This window comes from Terrapene carolina, unplaced genomic scaffold (assembly GCF_002925995.2).
Source record: "Terrapene carolina triunguis isolate 2854851 unplaced genomic scaffold, T_m_triunguis-2.0 Scaffold51607, whole genome shotgun sequence".
Taxonomy (NCBI): Eukaryota; Metazoa; Chordata; order Testudines; family Emydidae; genus Terrapene; species Terrapene triunguis.
The window spans coordinates 18702-33280 of NW_020715958.1; the positions used below are offsets into that span (position 1 = coordinate 18702).

A 14579-nucleotide genomic window follows, 5' to 3' on the forward strand; every position below is an offset into this window, starting at 1 on the left:
GCAAGCGACCAGGGAGCTTTGCGACCAGGGCTACTAACAGGGAGTTTCACAAGGGAGTTGGGAAGGGGAGTGGGAAGGGGGCAAAGTTCACTTGCCGTTCTTTAAAACCTGTAAACTAAACTATATTCAAAACTTCTTGATTTAAACAAAATCCTTCATTTACCTAGGTAGCTGCAGGAGAGAATGCAGGCAGAAGCCTAGCAGCAGAGTGGGGGCTATCCAGTTTATTGCGGTGAGTGCAGCATGTATGATTAGCTGCCCTGTGGGCGGGTGGCATGTGTGTGCATTCAGTGCCAGGAGCTCCTGGCCCTCAGAGACCATGTTTGGGCTTTAGAGGCCAGGGTGGCAGAAGAGGGGGAGCTAAGGGAGGCAGAGAGGTATGTTGATGAGGCTTTCCGGAACATGGTAGATTTGTCCCACCTCCGGTAGGACAGCCCCTGTGCTGTTGAGGATAATGAAAGGCCCAGGGAAGTAGAGCAGTCAATGGGAGCAGATGGAAAGCTTCCCATAGTTGGGACCGTCCTTCCAGATGATGATGGGGTATCCTCTCACACTGAGGTTACCTCTCCGGGGGAGAGAACTCCAGTCACTAGAAAAAGGCGGGTGTTAGCAATGGGAGATTCGATCGTTAGAAACATAAATAGATGGGATTGTGATGATGGGGAAAACTGCATGGTGACGTGCCAGCCTGGTGCGATGGTTGTGGATCTCTCGAGGCATCTAGATAGACTTATGTGTAGTGCTGGGGAGGAGCCGGTGGTTGTGGTACATGTAGGTACCAATGGCATAGGGAAGAGTAGGAGAGACGTCCTGGAGGCCAAATTTAGTCTGCTAGGGAAGAGACTGAAATCCAGGACCTCTATGGTGGCATTCTCAGAAATGCTTCCAGTTCCATGCACAGGACCAGGAAGGCAGGCAGAGCTTCAGAGTCTCAATGCATGGATGAGACAACGGTGTAGAGAGGAGTGTTTACATTCATTAGGAACTGGGGAAACTTTTGGGATAGGGGGAGCCTATACAGGAGAGATGGGATTCACCTAAACCAAAGTGGAACCAGACTGCTGGCACTTTACATTAAAAAGGTTGCAGAGCAGTTTTTAAACTAAGAGATGCGGGAAAGCTGATTGCTGCAGAAGAGCATGTGGGTCGGACAGAGACTTCTCTTAGGGGAGCGTCTATTGATAGAGATTCTCTAGGTTTTAGTGAGGAGGAGAGGATGGAAGAGGATAAAGTAGGGGCCAGATCAGATGAGAAACATTCACATAAAAAAGAATCTGATACATCAGAAAAGGGCAGACAAATAAACAGTGACAAGTTTTTAAAGTGCTTGTACACAAATGCTAGAAGTCTAAATAATAAGATGGGTGAACTAGAATGTCTCGTGTTAAAGGAGGATATTGATATAATAGGCATTATAATAACCTGATGGAGTGAGGACAATCAATGGGACACAATCATTCCAGGGTACAAAATATATCAGAAGGTCAGAACAGGTCCCGCGGTGGGGGGGAGGGAGGGGGAAAGAAAATGTAGAATCAAATTAAGTAAAAATCTTAAGTGAATCCACATGTTCCATAGAATCTCTATGGATAGTCATTTCATGTTCTAAAAAGAATATATTAGGGATCTATTATCGACCACCTGACCAGGACAGTCATAGTGACAATGAAATGCTAAGGGAGATTAGAGAGGCTATTAAAATTAAGAACTCAATAATAGTGGGGAATTTCAATTATCCTCATATTGTCTGGAAACATGTAACCTCAGGACGAAATGCAGAGACAAAATTTCTCAATACTTTAAATGACTGCTTCTTGGAGCAGCTGGTACAGGAACCCACAAGGGGAGAGGCAATTCTCGATTTTGTCCTGAGTGCAGCACAGGATCTGGTCCAAGAGATAACTATAACAGGACCACTTAGAAATAGTGACTATAATATAATAACTTTTAACATTCCTCTGGTGGGAAGAACACCTCAACAGCCCAACACTGTGGCATTTAATTTCAGAAAGGGAAACTATGCAAAAATGATGGGGTTAGTTAAACAGAAATTAAAAGGTACGGTGACTAGAGTGAAATCCCTGCAAACTGCATGGACACTTTTTAAAGACATCATAATAAAGGCTCAACTTAAATGTATACCCCAAATTAAAAAACACAGTAAAAGAACTAAAAAAGAGCCACTGTGGCTTAACAACCATGTAAAAGAAGCAGTGAGAGATAAAAAGGCATCTTTTAAAAAGTGGAAGTCAAATCCTAGCGAGGTAAATAGTAAGGAGCTTAAACACTGCCAGATTAAGTGTAAAAATATAATAAGAAAAGCCAAAAAGGACTTTGATGAACAGCTAGCCAAAAACTCAAAAGGTAATAACAAAATGTTTTTTAAGTACCTCAGAAGCAGGAAGCTTGCTAAACAACCAGTGGGGCCCCTGGACGATCGAGATAGAAAAGGAGCACTTAAAGATGATAAAGTCATTGTGGAGAAACTAAATGAATTCTTTGCTTCAGTCTTCACGGCTGAGGATGTTAGGGAGATTCCCAAACCTGAGCCGGATTTTGTAGGTGACAAATCTGAGGAATTGTCACAGATTGAGGTGTCACTAGAGGAGGTTTTGCAATTAATTGATAAACTTAACAGTAACAAGTCACCGGGACTAGATGCCATTCACCCAAGAGTTCTGAAAGAAATCAAATGTGAAATTGCGGAACTACTAACTATGGTTTGTAACCTGTCCTTTCAATCAGCTTCTGTACCAGATGACTGGAGGATAGCTAATGTGATGCCAATTTTTAAAAATGGCTCCAGAGGTGATCCCGGCAATTACAGGCTGGTAAGCCTGACTTCAGTACCAGGCAAACTGGTTGAAACTATAGTAAAGGACAAAATTGTCAGACACATAGATAAACACAAATTGTTAGGAAAAAGTCAACATGGTTTTTGTGAAGGGAAATTGTAACTCACCAAACTACTAGAATTCTTTGAGGGCGTCAACAAGCATGTGGACCTTGGGATCCAGTGGACATAGTGTACTTAGATTTCCAGAAAGCCTTTGACAATGTCCCTCACCAAAGGCTCTTATGTAAATTAAGTTGTCATGGGATAAGAGGGAAGATCTTTTCATGGATTGAGAACTGGTTAAAAGACAGGGAACAAAGGTTAGGAATAAATGGTAAATTTTCAGAATGGAGAGGGGTAACTAGTGGTGTTCCCCAAGGGTCAGTTCTAGGACCAATCCTATTCAACTTATTCATAAATGATCTGGAGAAAGGGGTAAACAGTGAGGTGGCAAAGTTTGCAGATGATACTAAACTGCCTAAGGTAGTTAAGACCAAAGCAGACTGTGAAGAACTTCAAAAAGATCTCACAAAACTAAGTGATTGGGCAACAAAATGTCAAATGAAATTTAATGTGGATAAATGTAAGGTAATGCACATTGGAAAAAATAACCCCAACTATACATACAATATGATGGGGGCTAATTTAGCTACAACTAATCAGGAAAAAGATCTTGGAGTCATCGTGTATAGTTCTCTGAAGACATCCACGCAATGTGCAGCGGCAGTCAAAAAGCAAACAGGATGTTAGGAATCATTAAAAAAGGGATAGAGAATAAGATGGAGAATATCTTATTGCCCTTATATAAATCCATGGTATGCCCACATCTTGAATACTGCGTACAGATGTGGTCTCCTCATCTAAAAAAAGACGTACTGGCATTAGAAAAGGTTCAGAGAAGGGCAATTAAAATGATTAGGCGTTTGGAACGGGTCCCATATGAGGAGAGATTAAAGGGGCTAGGACTTTTCAGCTTGGAAAAGAGGAGACTAAGGGGGGATATGATAGAGGTATATAAAATTGTGAGTGGTGTGGAGAAAGTGAATAAGGGAAAGTTATTTACTTGCTCTCATAATATAAGCACTAGGGGGCCACCAAATGAAATTAATGGGCAGCAGGTTTAAAACAAATAAAAGGAAGTTCTTCACACAGCGCACATTCAACTTGTGAAACTCCTTGCCTGAGGAGGTTGTGAAGGCCAGGACTATAACAGCATTTAAAAGAGAACTGGATAAATTCACGGAGGTTAAGTCCTATTAATGGCTATTAGCCAGGATGAGTAAGGAATGGTGTCCCTAGCCTCTTCTGTCAGAGGGTGGTGATGGACAGCAGGAGAGCGATCACTTGATCATTACCTGTTAGGTTCACTTCCTCCGGGACACCTGGCATTGGCCACTGTCGGTAGACAGGATACTGGGCTGAATGGACCATTGGTCTGACCCAGTATGGACATTCTTATGTTCTTATGATATGGAACGAATTTCCAATTTTATGACATTTTTCAGAATATTTGTTCTTATATGTTTAATGGATCCCTAGAGTTTAAGTCCAGAAGGGACCATTAGATCATCTAGTCTGACCTCCTGTATATCACATGTCATTAAATTTCACCCCGTTACCCAACAACTTGTGTTTGGCTAAAGCTCAACCTCTGGATAGGCATCTAGTCTGAATTTGAAGACTCAAGACACCTAGGCTGTATCTACACTAGAAACATTACAGTGACACAGTGGCCGAGCTGCAGCTGGGCTGCTTTAGTGGTGTAGTGTACACGCTTACCAAAGCAATGGCAGGGAGTCTTCCATCACTGTAGTGAATTTGCCTCTCTGAGAGACAGTAGCTAGGTCTATGGAAGAATTCTTCTGACCTAGCGGTGCCTATACCAGGACTTAGGTTGAATTAACTGCGTTGCACAGGGGTGACATTTTTCACAGCTCTGAGCAATGTAGATAGTTCAACCTAACCCTTTAGTGTAGACTAGCCCAAAGAATCCACCATTTCCTTTGATAGTTTTTTTCCAGTGGTTAATCACCCTCTCTGGTCCAGAGACCCCATGGCAGAGAGTCTCCTGTTCTTTGCAAAAAGTTCTCATCTGAGACCTGTCAAATTCACTATACCAAAAACATGTCTTACAGGATATTTTTCCATGAAGAGTAACATGTTAGTTATCTACAGAAACTTGTCAAACTCATAATCATTGCAAGATATATATATATATAGATAATATTTAAAGAATAATGTATTGATATAGAAAGTCTGCCTTATGGACCTGGAGTAGAAATTAGTCACCAGGAGGTGATGTATCTTAGTGAAGACAACAGCCAAACAATCCAAACCACTTAAAGGTAGGTAAGAAACTCTTCAACAAGGCAGGAGTTTGCTCTGCTTGTGAATAGAAACAAAAGGCTGTTTTCAGTATAATGGACTATAGGGAAAGTCATACACTTCTTCCATACACTGACGACAACCCCATGTTTCATGAACATTTAGATCCTGGTTATTGAGAAACAAGCTAGCTCTGCAATGGACTGAACATCGTGGGAAATCTACTTCATTATATAGGATGCATCATTAATGGTAAGTGTAGACCCAGGTTTGTGTTTTCTGATTTTGTTTTCCACTGTGGTCATTTGTTTCCACCACACCCTCTTGTTTCTAGTTAAATCATTAATCCTTCTTAAATAAACCTAGTTTTTGTTTGTTATAAAGCCTCACGGGTGTTGTGAGGGTTACAGGAACAGTGGTTTAAGACAAAATTGGTAAACTGAGGTACATTGCACCTCCAGGGGCAGAGGATCTGGAATTTCTCTGAGTAGACAGTGTCAGGAGCAGGATATCACCAAGGAATGATTCAATGGGATTTGGGGATTGAGGTGCACCTAGCATTAGCCTGCCTGGTGACAGAACGGCTGGCATAGCCCGGGGGAGAATGCTTTAGTGATTGAAGATCTGTCAGTGCCCAGGAGCTGCCACCCAGCTATCACAAGAAAGACTCACTCTCAGTGGGGAAAGGGAGTTACAAGGTGACTCACAGTCTTGGGTGCCCTGAGAACAGTCACCCCCTATATGTTAAAAATGTGGTGCCTACTTTCTAATGTGACTTTGTGTGGCTTCAGCTTCCAGCCATTAGTTCTTGTTCTGCCTCTCTCTGCTAGTCTAAAAAGGCCTTAAATACTCAGTATTTTCTTCCTCTGAAGGTACTTAAATATGGTAATGAAGTCACCTCTCAGTCTTTTTGATAAGCTCAGCTGACTGAGTTCATTATGTCTTTCTCTGTAAGGCATTGTCTCCAGCTCTTGCGGCACTTTCTGTGGCTCTTTTCTGCATCTGCTCCAGTTTTTCAACAACCTTTTAAACTGTGAACATGAGAACTGGATGTGGTATTCCAGTATCAGTCTCATCAGTGCCATATATAGGGGTAAAATCACTTCCCTGCTCTGACTCAGCACGCCCCTGTTTATACATCCAAAGCTGACATTTATCCTGTTTTTTTACCACAGCGTCACACTGGCAGCTCATGTTCGGTAGTTTGTCCACTATGACCACTATATCCTTTTCAGAGTCATTGCTTTCCATGATATAGTCCTCAGTTCTGTAGGTCTAGCCTGCAATCCTTGTTCCTAGTTGTATGGCATTACTTTTGGCTGTATTAAAACACACTTTGTTTGAATTACGTCTATTTTAATTATATTCCTACCCTCTAATTCTTTATCAGTTTAAATCTTTACTGGACTTTCATTTATTTTGCCCAGGATTTATGTTAGACTAACCAGCCTATGATTGCCTGGTTCAACATACCCTTTTATTCATAATATGTATGTATAGTATTTGATAATTTTCATTTACCTCAGCCCCATTTTTCAGTAAACAAAAAATTCAGGTACAGTTCTGATACTGTTTTTAATCATGTTATCTATAAAAAATATTGAAACCAAAATGGCATCTCTGTCTCTCTCTCTCCTCCTCTCTTTCTCTTCCTAAATTTCCTATAACGTATTGCTGAGCTTGTATTTGAACCACCAAATGTCTAACTTCTGTGATTCTATGCATCTCTCAGGTTTCAGGAATAATGGAGACATGGAACAGAACAACCAGACTGTGGTGAGAGAATTCATGTTACTGGGATTCACTAGTCAATGGGTGGTGAAGATGTTCCTATTCCTGGTCTTTCTAATCATCTACACCACATCCCTGATTGCAAATTCCCTCATTGTTGCATTGACACTGCTGGATCCTCAACTCCACACACCTATGTACTTTTTCCTCTGCAACTTGTCCTTCCTGGAGGTCTCCTACACTTCGGTCACTGTCCCAAAGATGCTCTCCAATTTCCTGTCCAGGAGACCCAGCATCACTGTGGGTGGCTGCATTGCTCAATATTACTTCTTCTTCTCTCTAGGGGCCACCGAATGCTTCCTTTTGGCCGCCATGGCCTATGACCGATATTTGGCCATTTGTAATCCATTGCAGTACAGCGGTCTCATGAACCACAGGCTCTCTCTCAACCTGGCCATTGCCTGTTGGGTCTGTGGCTTCCTCTCCCCCTTGCTGCCTACACTCATGATTTCCAAGCTCCCCTTCTGTGGCCCTGACCAGATAGACCATTTCTTCTGTGATGCAGACCCGCTCTTCCAACTTTCTTGTGTCGACACTTATATCCAGCAAGTGGTCGGATACACACTCACCTCTGTTGTGATCCTGTGCTCCTTCACATTCACCATAGCTTCTTATGTGCACATTGTGGCTGCGCTCCTCAAGATGTCTTCAGGCAAGGAGTGGAAAAAGCCCTTCTCCACCTGTGCATCCCACCTCACTGTGGTTTCCATCTATTATGGAACCATTATTTTCATGTATGTCCGGCCAGGGGTCAATCAGTCATTCAACCTAGGCAAAGTAGTGTCAGTGTTTTACACAGTGGTCACCCCCTTTATAAATCCCATGATTTATAGTCTCAGGAACAGGGAGATGAAAAAGGCTCTGAGAAAAGCCCTAATTACCATAAGGCAGCACTAGGGGGCACTGTGCTACTGTGAGCAGAGTGGGTGGCTCAGTAGACTGCACTTTCCTCTATCCAACAGGTTTTACTCCAATGCCCAGAACAGTATTAGGGGACATTGTACTGCAGTGAGTGGTATGGATGGCTCAGTAGGGAGGGTCCTTCCCCTGGAATAAGTAGAGACCCAAATGGCTGTTAGAAGGTGCCATTTTTTCAGGTAAATATGTGGTCCTGCCTCCATTGTCCATTAAAGTTACCATTGTAATTTTTTGCAAGATGTAAAGTTTTACTCTGGGCATCTTAACCAAATTACTGTATCTGCAATTACATTTCACTGAGAATTTCATTTGCACAAAGTTCATCATGGCTTCACCTTTGACCCTTCTCTGGTCTCTCAGGCTGTACCCCTCTAGTTTACGGCCCTCTTGCCATCACCTGTCCTGCAGTGGGATCCTGTGTGTTAGTATACAGGCCTCTTTGTGAGCCTGGGATAGAATTTTGGATTGACTTTTTGATACTCTTATATCTTATACTATCATGTGTGAACAAAGGACAAAGACACTGTGTGTGTTGCTTCTGCCCAGCCAGATGGCTTTGTTAGTATAATGAGAACAGATAATAACAGTTAAAAGTGTTATAGGGTATAGTGGGAGTGTAATTATGAGAATACACTGGAAGGCTGCCTGCCTTCACTCTCAAGCCAAGGTCAAACAACCAGTTAGGAGGGGCAAGAGGGTTGGGGCGGGGGAGACATAAGACACATTAAAAGACAAAGAAAGGCCTGGCCTTGTCCAGAACACAACCTCACTCCTTACCCCTCCCTCCCATGGGATACAAAAGAGGTGGGACAAAGACCCCAGACACACGACCCTCCAAAATGGAAATGACCATACATCGTAAGGGGTGGGACCGAGGGTGTGCATTGAAGGTATAATTATGTCAGCTAAGGTGGGGGGGGGGCGGATGGGACACTGGGAAACAGCCTTTTCCAAACACAGTATTATTGAAGGTTTGCTCTAGTTGAAAAAGAATTATTCTGGGGAAGTTCTCTGTACTGCATTGATAAGGAGGTCAGACTAGAAGGCCACAATGGTCCCTTCTGGGCCATGGAATCTATCTATCTATGAATCTTAGGCCTGGTCTACACTAAAAAGTTAGGTCAGCTTAACTACATCTTTCAGGGATGTGAAAAAATTCACTCTCTATGCCATGTCGTTAAGCCAACCTAAGCCCTGGTGTGGACACTGCTAGGTCGAAAGAAGAATTCTTCCGTCAACCTAGCTACTGCCTCTTGGAGAGGTGGATTTTCTACAGCAATGGAAGATCCCTTCCATAACTGTAATAAGTGTCTACATGACACAGCTGCAACACTATAGCATTTCTAGTGTAGACATACCCAGAATCTCTACAGTAGGAACAAAGCATAACAAGAGAAAATGATGGTAACACAATAATAGGCCTGTACACATCTCTAATGGCTGAGGTAGGTCTAACTTATGTCAGAGCCCTTTTCCCTTGAGGCCTGGGGTTCAGTCTGCTCCCCAGTTGTTCCTCATTCACACTCCCTTGGCCTTCAGAGACTGTTCTTTTATTCACCCAAAAGTTTTTTGCTCCAATTTTTCCATCTTGAATACCTCCTGGGTTGGGTCTCCCATCTCCCCTGCCAAAACAAACAAGATCAACCGAAGTAAAACTTCAAAGTAAATTATACCTGTATTGTCCTATAAGTATCAGTAAATGGGGGAGGGTATCTAAAACTTTGCCCCCTTTCTTGCATACATGCAACTAACCCCTGCTTGAATTAACTCCTTGTAATCATATTGTCTGTTGGGTTAGTCTGTGGGTGGATGGTTGGGATTCATAGATAGATAGATTCCATGGCCCAGAAAGGACCATTGTGGCCTTCTAGTCTGACCCCCTTATCAATGCAGTACAGAGAACTTCCCCAGAATAATTCTTTCTCAACTAGAGCAAACCTTCAACAATACTGTGTTTGGAAAAGGCTGTTTCCCAGTGTCCTTTGCTATTCAGGAGGTCAGGCCAGATGATGTGGTGGTCCCTTCTGGCCCTAAACTCTATGACAATAACACTCAGACAAACTGATGGAACAAATAATATTAATAACATATTACAAGTAGCCCCACATCCTTCACAAACTGCATATTACTTTCTTCCCTGGACCCTTGTGTAGTATTGCTCTGTGCCTGTAGAACTGGTAAAGCAATCTGGGGAGAAATGTATTAGCATATAAATATTCATTTAACAATACCAGCTTTAGCTGAAAATTATCTGGGCAATTGTGGTTTTTTCCTCAGAAGTGGCTACATTTCAGTGGAGGGTAAAACAAGTCTCATATACAGCTCTTTGTATGAATTGCATTATGCAAACATAACTCAGTGTGAAAATGTAAGAAATTAAATAAAAAGCAAACATAAACACTGTATGTTATTACGATTTTCCATCATTCTACCATGACTAATATAATTAATGGTCATAGTTAAAGCCTAATCCTGAATAGGACAATTATTTGTCCTGGTTCAGATGCTCAGCTGGTGTAACTCAATGTAGCACCATTGAAATCAGTGGGCCAGATTCTAGGATAGTGTAAACTGGTGGTGACTCTGTTGGAGTCAATGGGAACAGCTGACAGAATGTATTCAAAAGTTTGGCCTTTGTGACTCGCACAAGATCACACAAGGATTCTGTGGCAGAGCCAGGAATTTACATGAGACTCCCTGAGTTCCAGCCCAGCGTTTTTAAGATAACACCATCCTTCCTCTCTAGCGTGACTTCTCTCAAACCAGACGTATCTGTTGCTTGACATTTAAACTGTTACATTAATGTAAGTATCAGTCACACTAGCGTTTGCCTAATTAAACTCTGGAGATATTTGTATCTATGTCTTTTACAAATTCTGTATTCAGACAGAGCTCAGATTCCCAAGGGTTTGCTCTAATAAACTGGAATAAATGCCAGATCTCCGCTTGTATAGTTAGATCTCAGAAAGCAAGAGCTCCCTGTTGAAGATGCATGCAAAACCAAAATCTAAGGTGCAGAAAGGTAGGGTATCGCACACACACACAGGCAAAACTGCAAAAAGCAAGAAGGATGTTCAGATGTCATGGATACGGATGTGGTAGAAGGCCTAGAAGAGAAGAGAATAGAATAGAATAGAATAGACCTTTTGAGTCAACCCTCAGCAGGTGTAAATGGATTCATTTCCTTTTACTGCAATGAAGCTATGCTGATTTATCCAGTGGGGGATCTGCTAAAGAGTATTTATTTCTCTTTCAGTTTGCCATACATGTGAGAGAAAGGGATTGAAATGTAGGATGGAGACCAATTACACCACAAAATTGACAGATCTATCTATCTATCTATCTATCTAATTAGTTTCTGTTAGTTTCAAAGTTGCCTGTCATTCAGTCAAACCTGGGTTGATAGTCATTGACCTCCATGGCAGTCTGAAGGCTGTAGGGTGTGTGTTTGTGTGTAATGATTCGATGGTGTCCATTCATTTCCTCCTAGACCGTTATCCTGTCATCATAATCAATATCTTTGGATCTCAGTCGGCAAACTGATTTAGTTAAATACTTTATACTTGTGCAAATATCATTGAGAAAGACAAAGGTCCTCAGAGGTTGTAGACTTCAGATTTCAGTGGTTGTTCGGAGCCTAAATACTTTGAGGGTCTGGGCCAAATTACTCATTTCAGGTTTGGGTTGTGTAGGGCTGTCCGGAAAACAATAATTCAGTTTTGTGGGGGGAAAAACACATTGGGATGAAACCAAGACCTCTCAAAGAGTGTTATGAGAGAGAGAGAGAAAGAGATAGAGAGAGACTGATTCTATAGCCCAATGGTTTGTTTATATCTGTGTGTCTGTGTTTGTTTCTCAGTTTGTGAATGTCTATTTGTGTATATGCCTATTTGTGTATTTCTATGTATATATGTGTTATCATCTTCCATTGGTGTCTATAATGAAGTTACTACTAAAAATAATAAACTTTTGGCATTTAATATTATTAAATTATTGGAGGTGAAGGAGGAAAACAAGATGAGCAGGAAAGGAAAAGAAACGAAAGGACTGATTAGGAGCTACTGAATTCAATTAGTGTTTTCAGTGGTTAATTTGATGGAGGAAGGACCATGGATCTTCTAAAGGAAAGATTTTAACAGTCCTACTCATACCAAATAGTGCTTCCCTTCATACACAATTCCCTTTACTTCATTTGGTTTATTCCAAAACCAAGGTACTACTCAGCCTGTCTAAAGGTACCAGTATCTGCCCCCAAATAAGGACTGAGGGCCAGATTTTCTGAGATATTTATGCACTGTATGGTACGGATAGGTGCCAAGTGAGATTTTCACAAGTGCCTAAATGAGTTAGTCATCTAACTCCCAGAATGTTAATTGTAGTTAGGTGCCTAAATCATTTAGGCACTTTTGTAAATTCCACTCGGCATTGATCTGCAGCTTTGGCACCTAACTACCATTGTCAGTACAGTTTTGAGTAAGGTCTGAGTGATGACTTCACGATTCAGATCCAAGTAACATGTTTATTGAATTGTGGTACCTCACGCTGATGCTTATATTAGAAATTGACCTAAAATGCCAAAAGGCTGAACTGTGAATCTCCTCATCACAGGAGTGAGCAGTTATTTACACGAAGTCAGTGGGTACATTCAGATAAGCCAATGCTTCCCAATGTAAATAAAGAGTCCTGCAACCTGGCATGGTGTTCTGATCCGCAATGGATTCAGAGTTTGAAAGTAACCCTACCTGGGATCTTCATCATATAGACTGAGGAGCCAAACACAACATTCAGATCAGGATATCAATTTCAGGTTAGTCTGATGGTGTTTGGACCTGGGGCTCTGGTCCATCTCTATTTTATATCCATAGGAATATTCTATTTACTACCCAGTGTTGAATCACTCCATTGATCTCGTTCCCTCTTCCCAGATTAACCACTATCCAGCCATGGAAAAAGCAAACCAAACCACAGTGAAGGAATTCATCTTCCTGGGATTTAGCAGCCTCCAGAATCTCCAGGTTCTCCTCTTTGTGTTTATTTTGTTCATTTACATGCTGTCGCTCATGGGAAATTTTCTCATCATCGTCGTTGTCCTGGCAGAACCTCTCCTCCATACCCCCATGTACTTCTTCCTGGGGAATCTCTCCTTCCTAGAGATCTGGTACACTTCAATCACTGTGCCCAAACTGCTGGCCAGCTTCTTGTCCAGGAGCATCACCATCACAGTAAACGGATGTGTGACTCAGTATTACTTCTTCTTCTCTCTAGGAGCCACTGAATGCTTCCTCCTGGCCGTCATGGCCTACGACCGCTACTTGGCAATCTGCAGCCCACTGCGTTACACTACCATCATGAACCATAGGTTGTGCTTCCACCTCTCCACCAGTTCATGGGTTGGTGGATTCCTCTCCCCACTCTTGCCCACAATTCTAATCTCCCAGCTCTCATTCTGTGGCCCTCAGAAAATCAACCACTTCTTCTGTGACTCAGACCCAATCTTCAAACTGTCCTGCTCTGACACTTACATTCAGGAGGCTATTGGATACACCTGCAGCTCTGTGGTCATTCTGAGCTCCTTCTTGCTCACCATGTCTTCCTACGTCAACATCATAGCCAACATCGTGAAGCTGACATCTGCCAAAGCTCAGAAAAAGACCTTCTCCACTTGTGCCTCTCACCTCACTGTGGTGACCATCTACTATGGGACCATCATCTTCACCTATGTTAGGCCCCCGAGCACATATTCCTTTGGTTTAGGCAAAGTGGTGTCTGTCTTCTATTGTGTCATTACCCCACTGCTAAACCCTCTGATCTATACTCTAAGGAATAAAGATGTGAAAAAAGCCATATGGAAATCTTTTACTAGAATGAGACAGTAATATGGAAGGACCACAGTGCTATCTATGAGGGTGTTAAGTAGAATGTGAAATTGGAGTGGATTTTCAAAATTGCCGGAGTGACTTTTAGGATCCTATGGCCAATGTTCACTGACTTTCAATTGGACTCATGCTCCTAAGTTATTTAAGCATTGCTGAGGGTTTACCAATATATTTTCAATTGGATTTGTGTTCCTAAATCACTGATGTTCTTTTGAAAATCCCAACATTTTATCTTTCAATGGGATAGAAACCATAGTTAGGATTTTGAATGGATCTTAAGAGAACTGTCCACCTAACTCCATTAGGCTCCTTTGAAAATTCCAGGCAGAACTTGACTACTATTTGACAAGTGTTTGCTGTTTACATTGTCAGCTATCTCTCACTCTTACTCATGTTGGGTGGGAACTTACTCCACGAGTGTCTCATTGTAACTGAAGGGACTTAAAGAGTAAGTTGATGTTCATTGTGAGTATCCATAGGGACTACCTAGAAACCTTCCCCCATCCTTACTCGAGTAAATGTATGGTTGTAGTCATGTCAAAATCTTTTCTCTCTTCTTCTCTTGCTCTCTCAATCAAAATATAGACATATCTATCTATCTGTCTATCAATCTCTTCAGAAAGTGTAATTGCTCATTGTTCTGAAGTGAATCAATATTTTGATGGAGAAATAAAATGCCATTATTTTTAATTATCATCATCAGCAGCAGCAGCAGCAGCATTGACTGCATAGAGAAGTGGGTTTCATTTCTCTCAAAGCAAGTTGTTAATGGCAGTTTTGCCAGGCCACTTAGATAAACAAGTTGGGTGAAAAGTATTTTCATAGATTCATAG

At 41.8% G+C, this 14579-nt stretch overlaps 2 protein-coding genes across 2 annotated transcripts; both read left to right on the top strand.

The window, feature by feature from the left end:
- The first annotated feature begins 6913 nt into the window (after positions 1-6913).
- Positions 6914-7849, top strand: LOC112114958 (olfactory receptor 11H2-like). The gene has a single exon (XM_024211883.1). It carries the CDS (start codon positions 6914-6916, stop codon positions 7847-7849), a length of 936 nt encoding a protein of 311 aa, XP_024067651.1.
- Positions 7850-12813: 4964 nt separating this feature from the next.
- Positions 12814-13746, top strand: LOC112114957 (olfactory receptor 11L1-like). Its single transcript, XM_024211882.1, has one exon. It carries the CDS (start codon positions 12814-12816, stop codon positions 13744-13746), a length of 933 nt encoding a protein of 310 aa, XP_024067650.1.
- The last annotated feature ends 833 nt before the right edge of the window (positions 13747-14579 follow it).

Coding starts and splice junctions, on each gene's coding strand:
- LOC112114958 (XM_024211883.1), top strand. CDS start 6,914: ATGGAACAGAACAACCAGACTGTGGTGAGAGAATTCATGTTACTGGGA.
- LOC112114957 (XM_024211882.1), top strand. CDS start 12,814: ATGGAAAAAGCAAACCAAACCACAGTGAAGGAATTCATCTTCCTGGGA.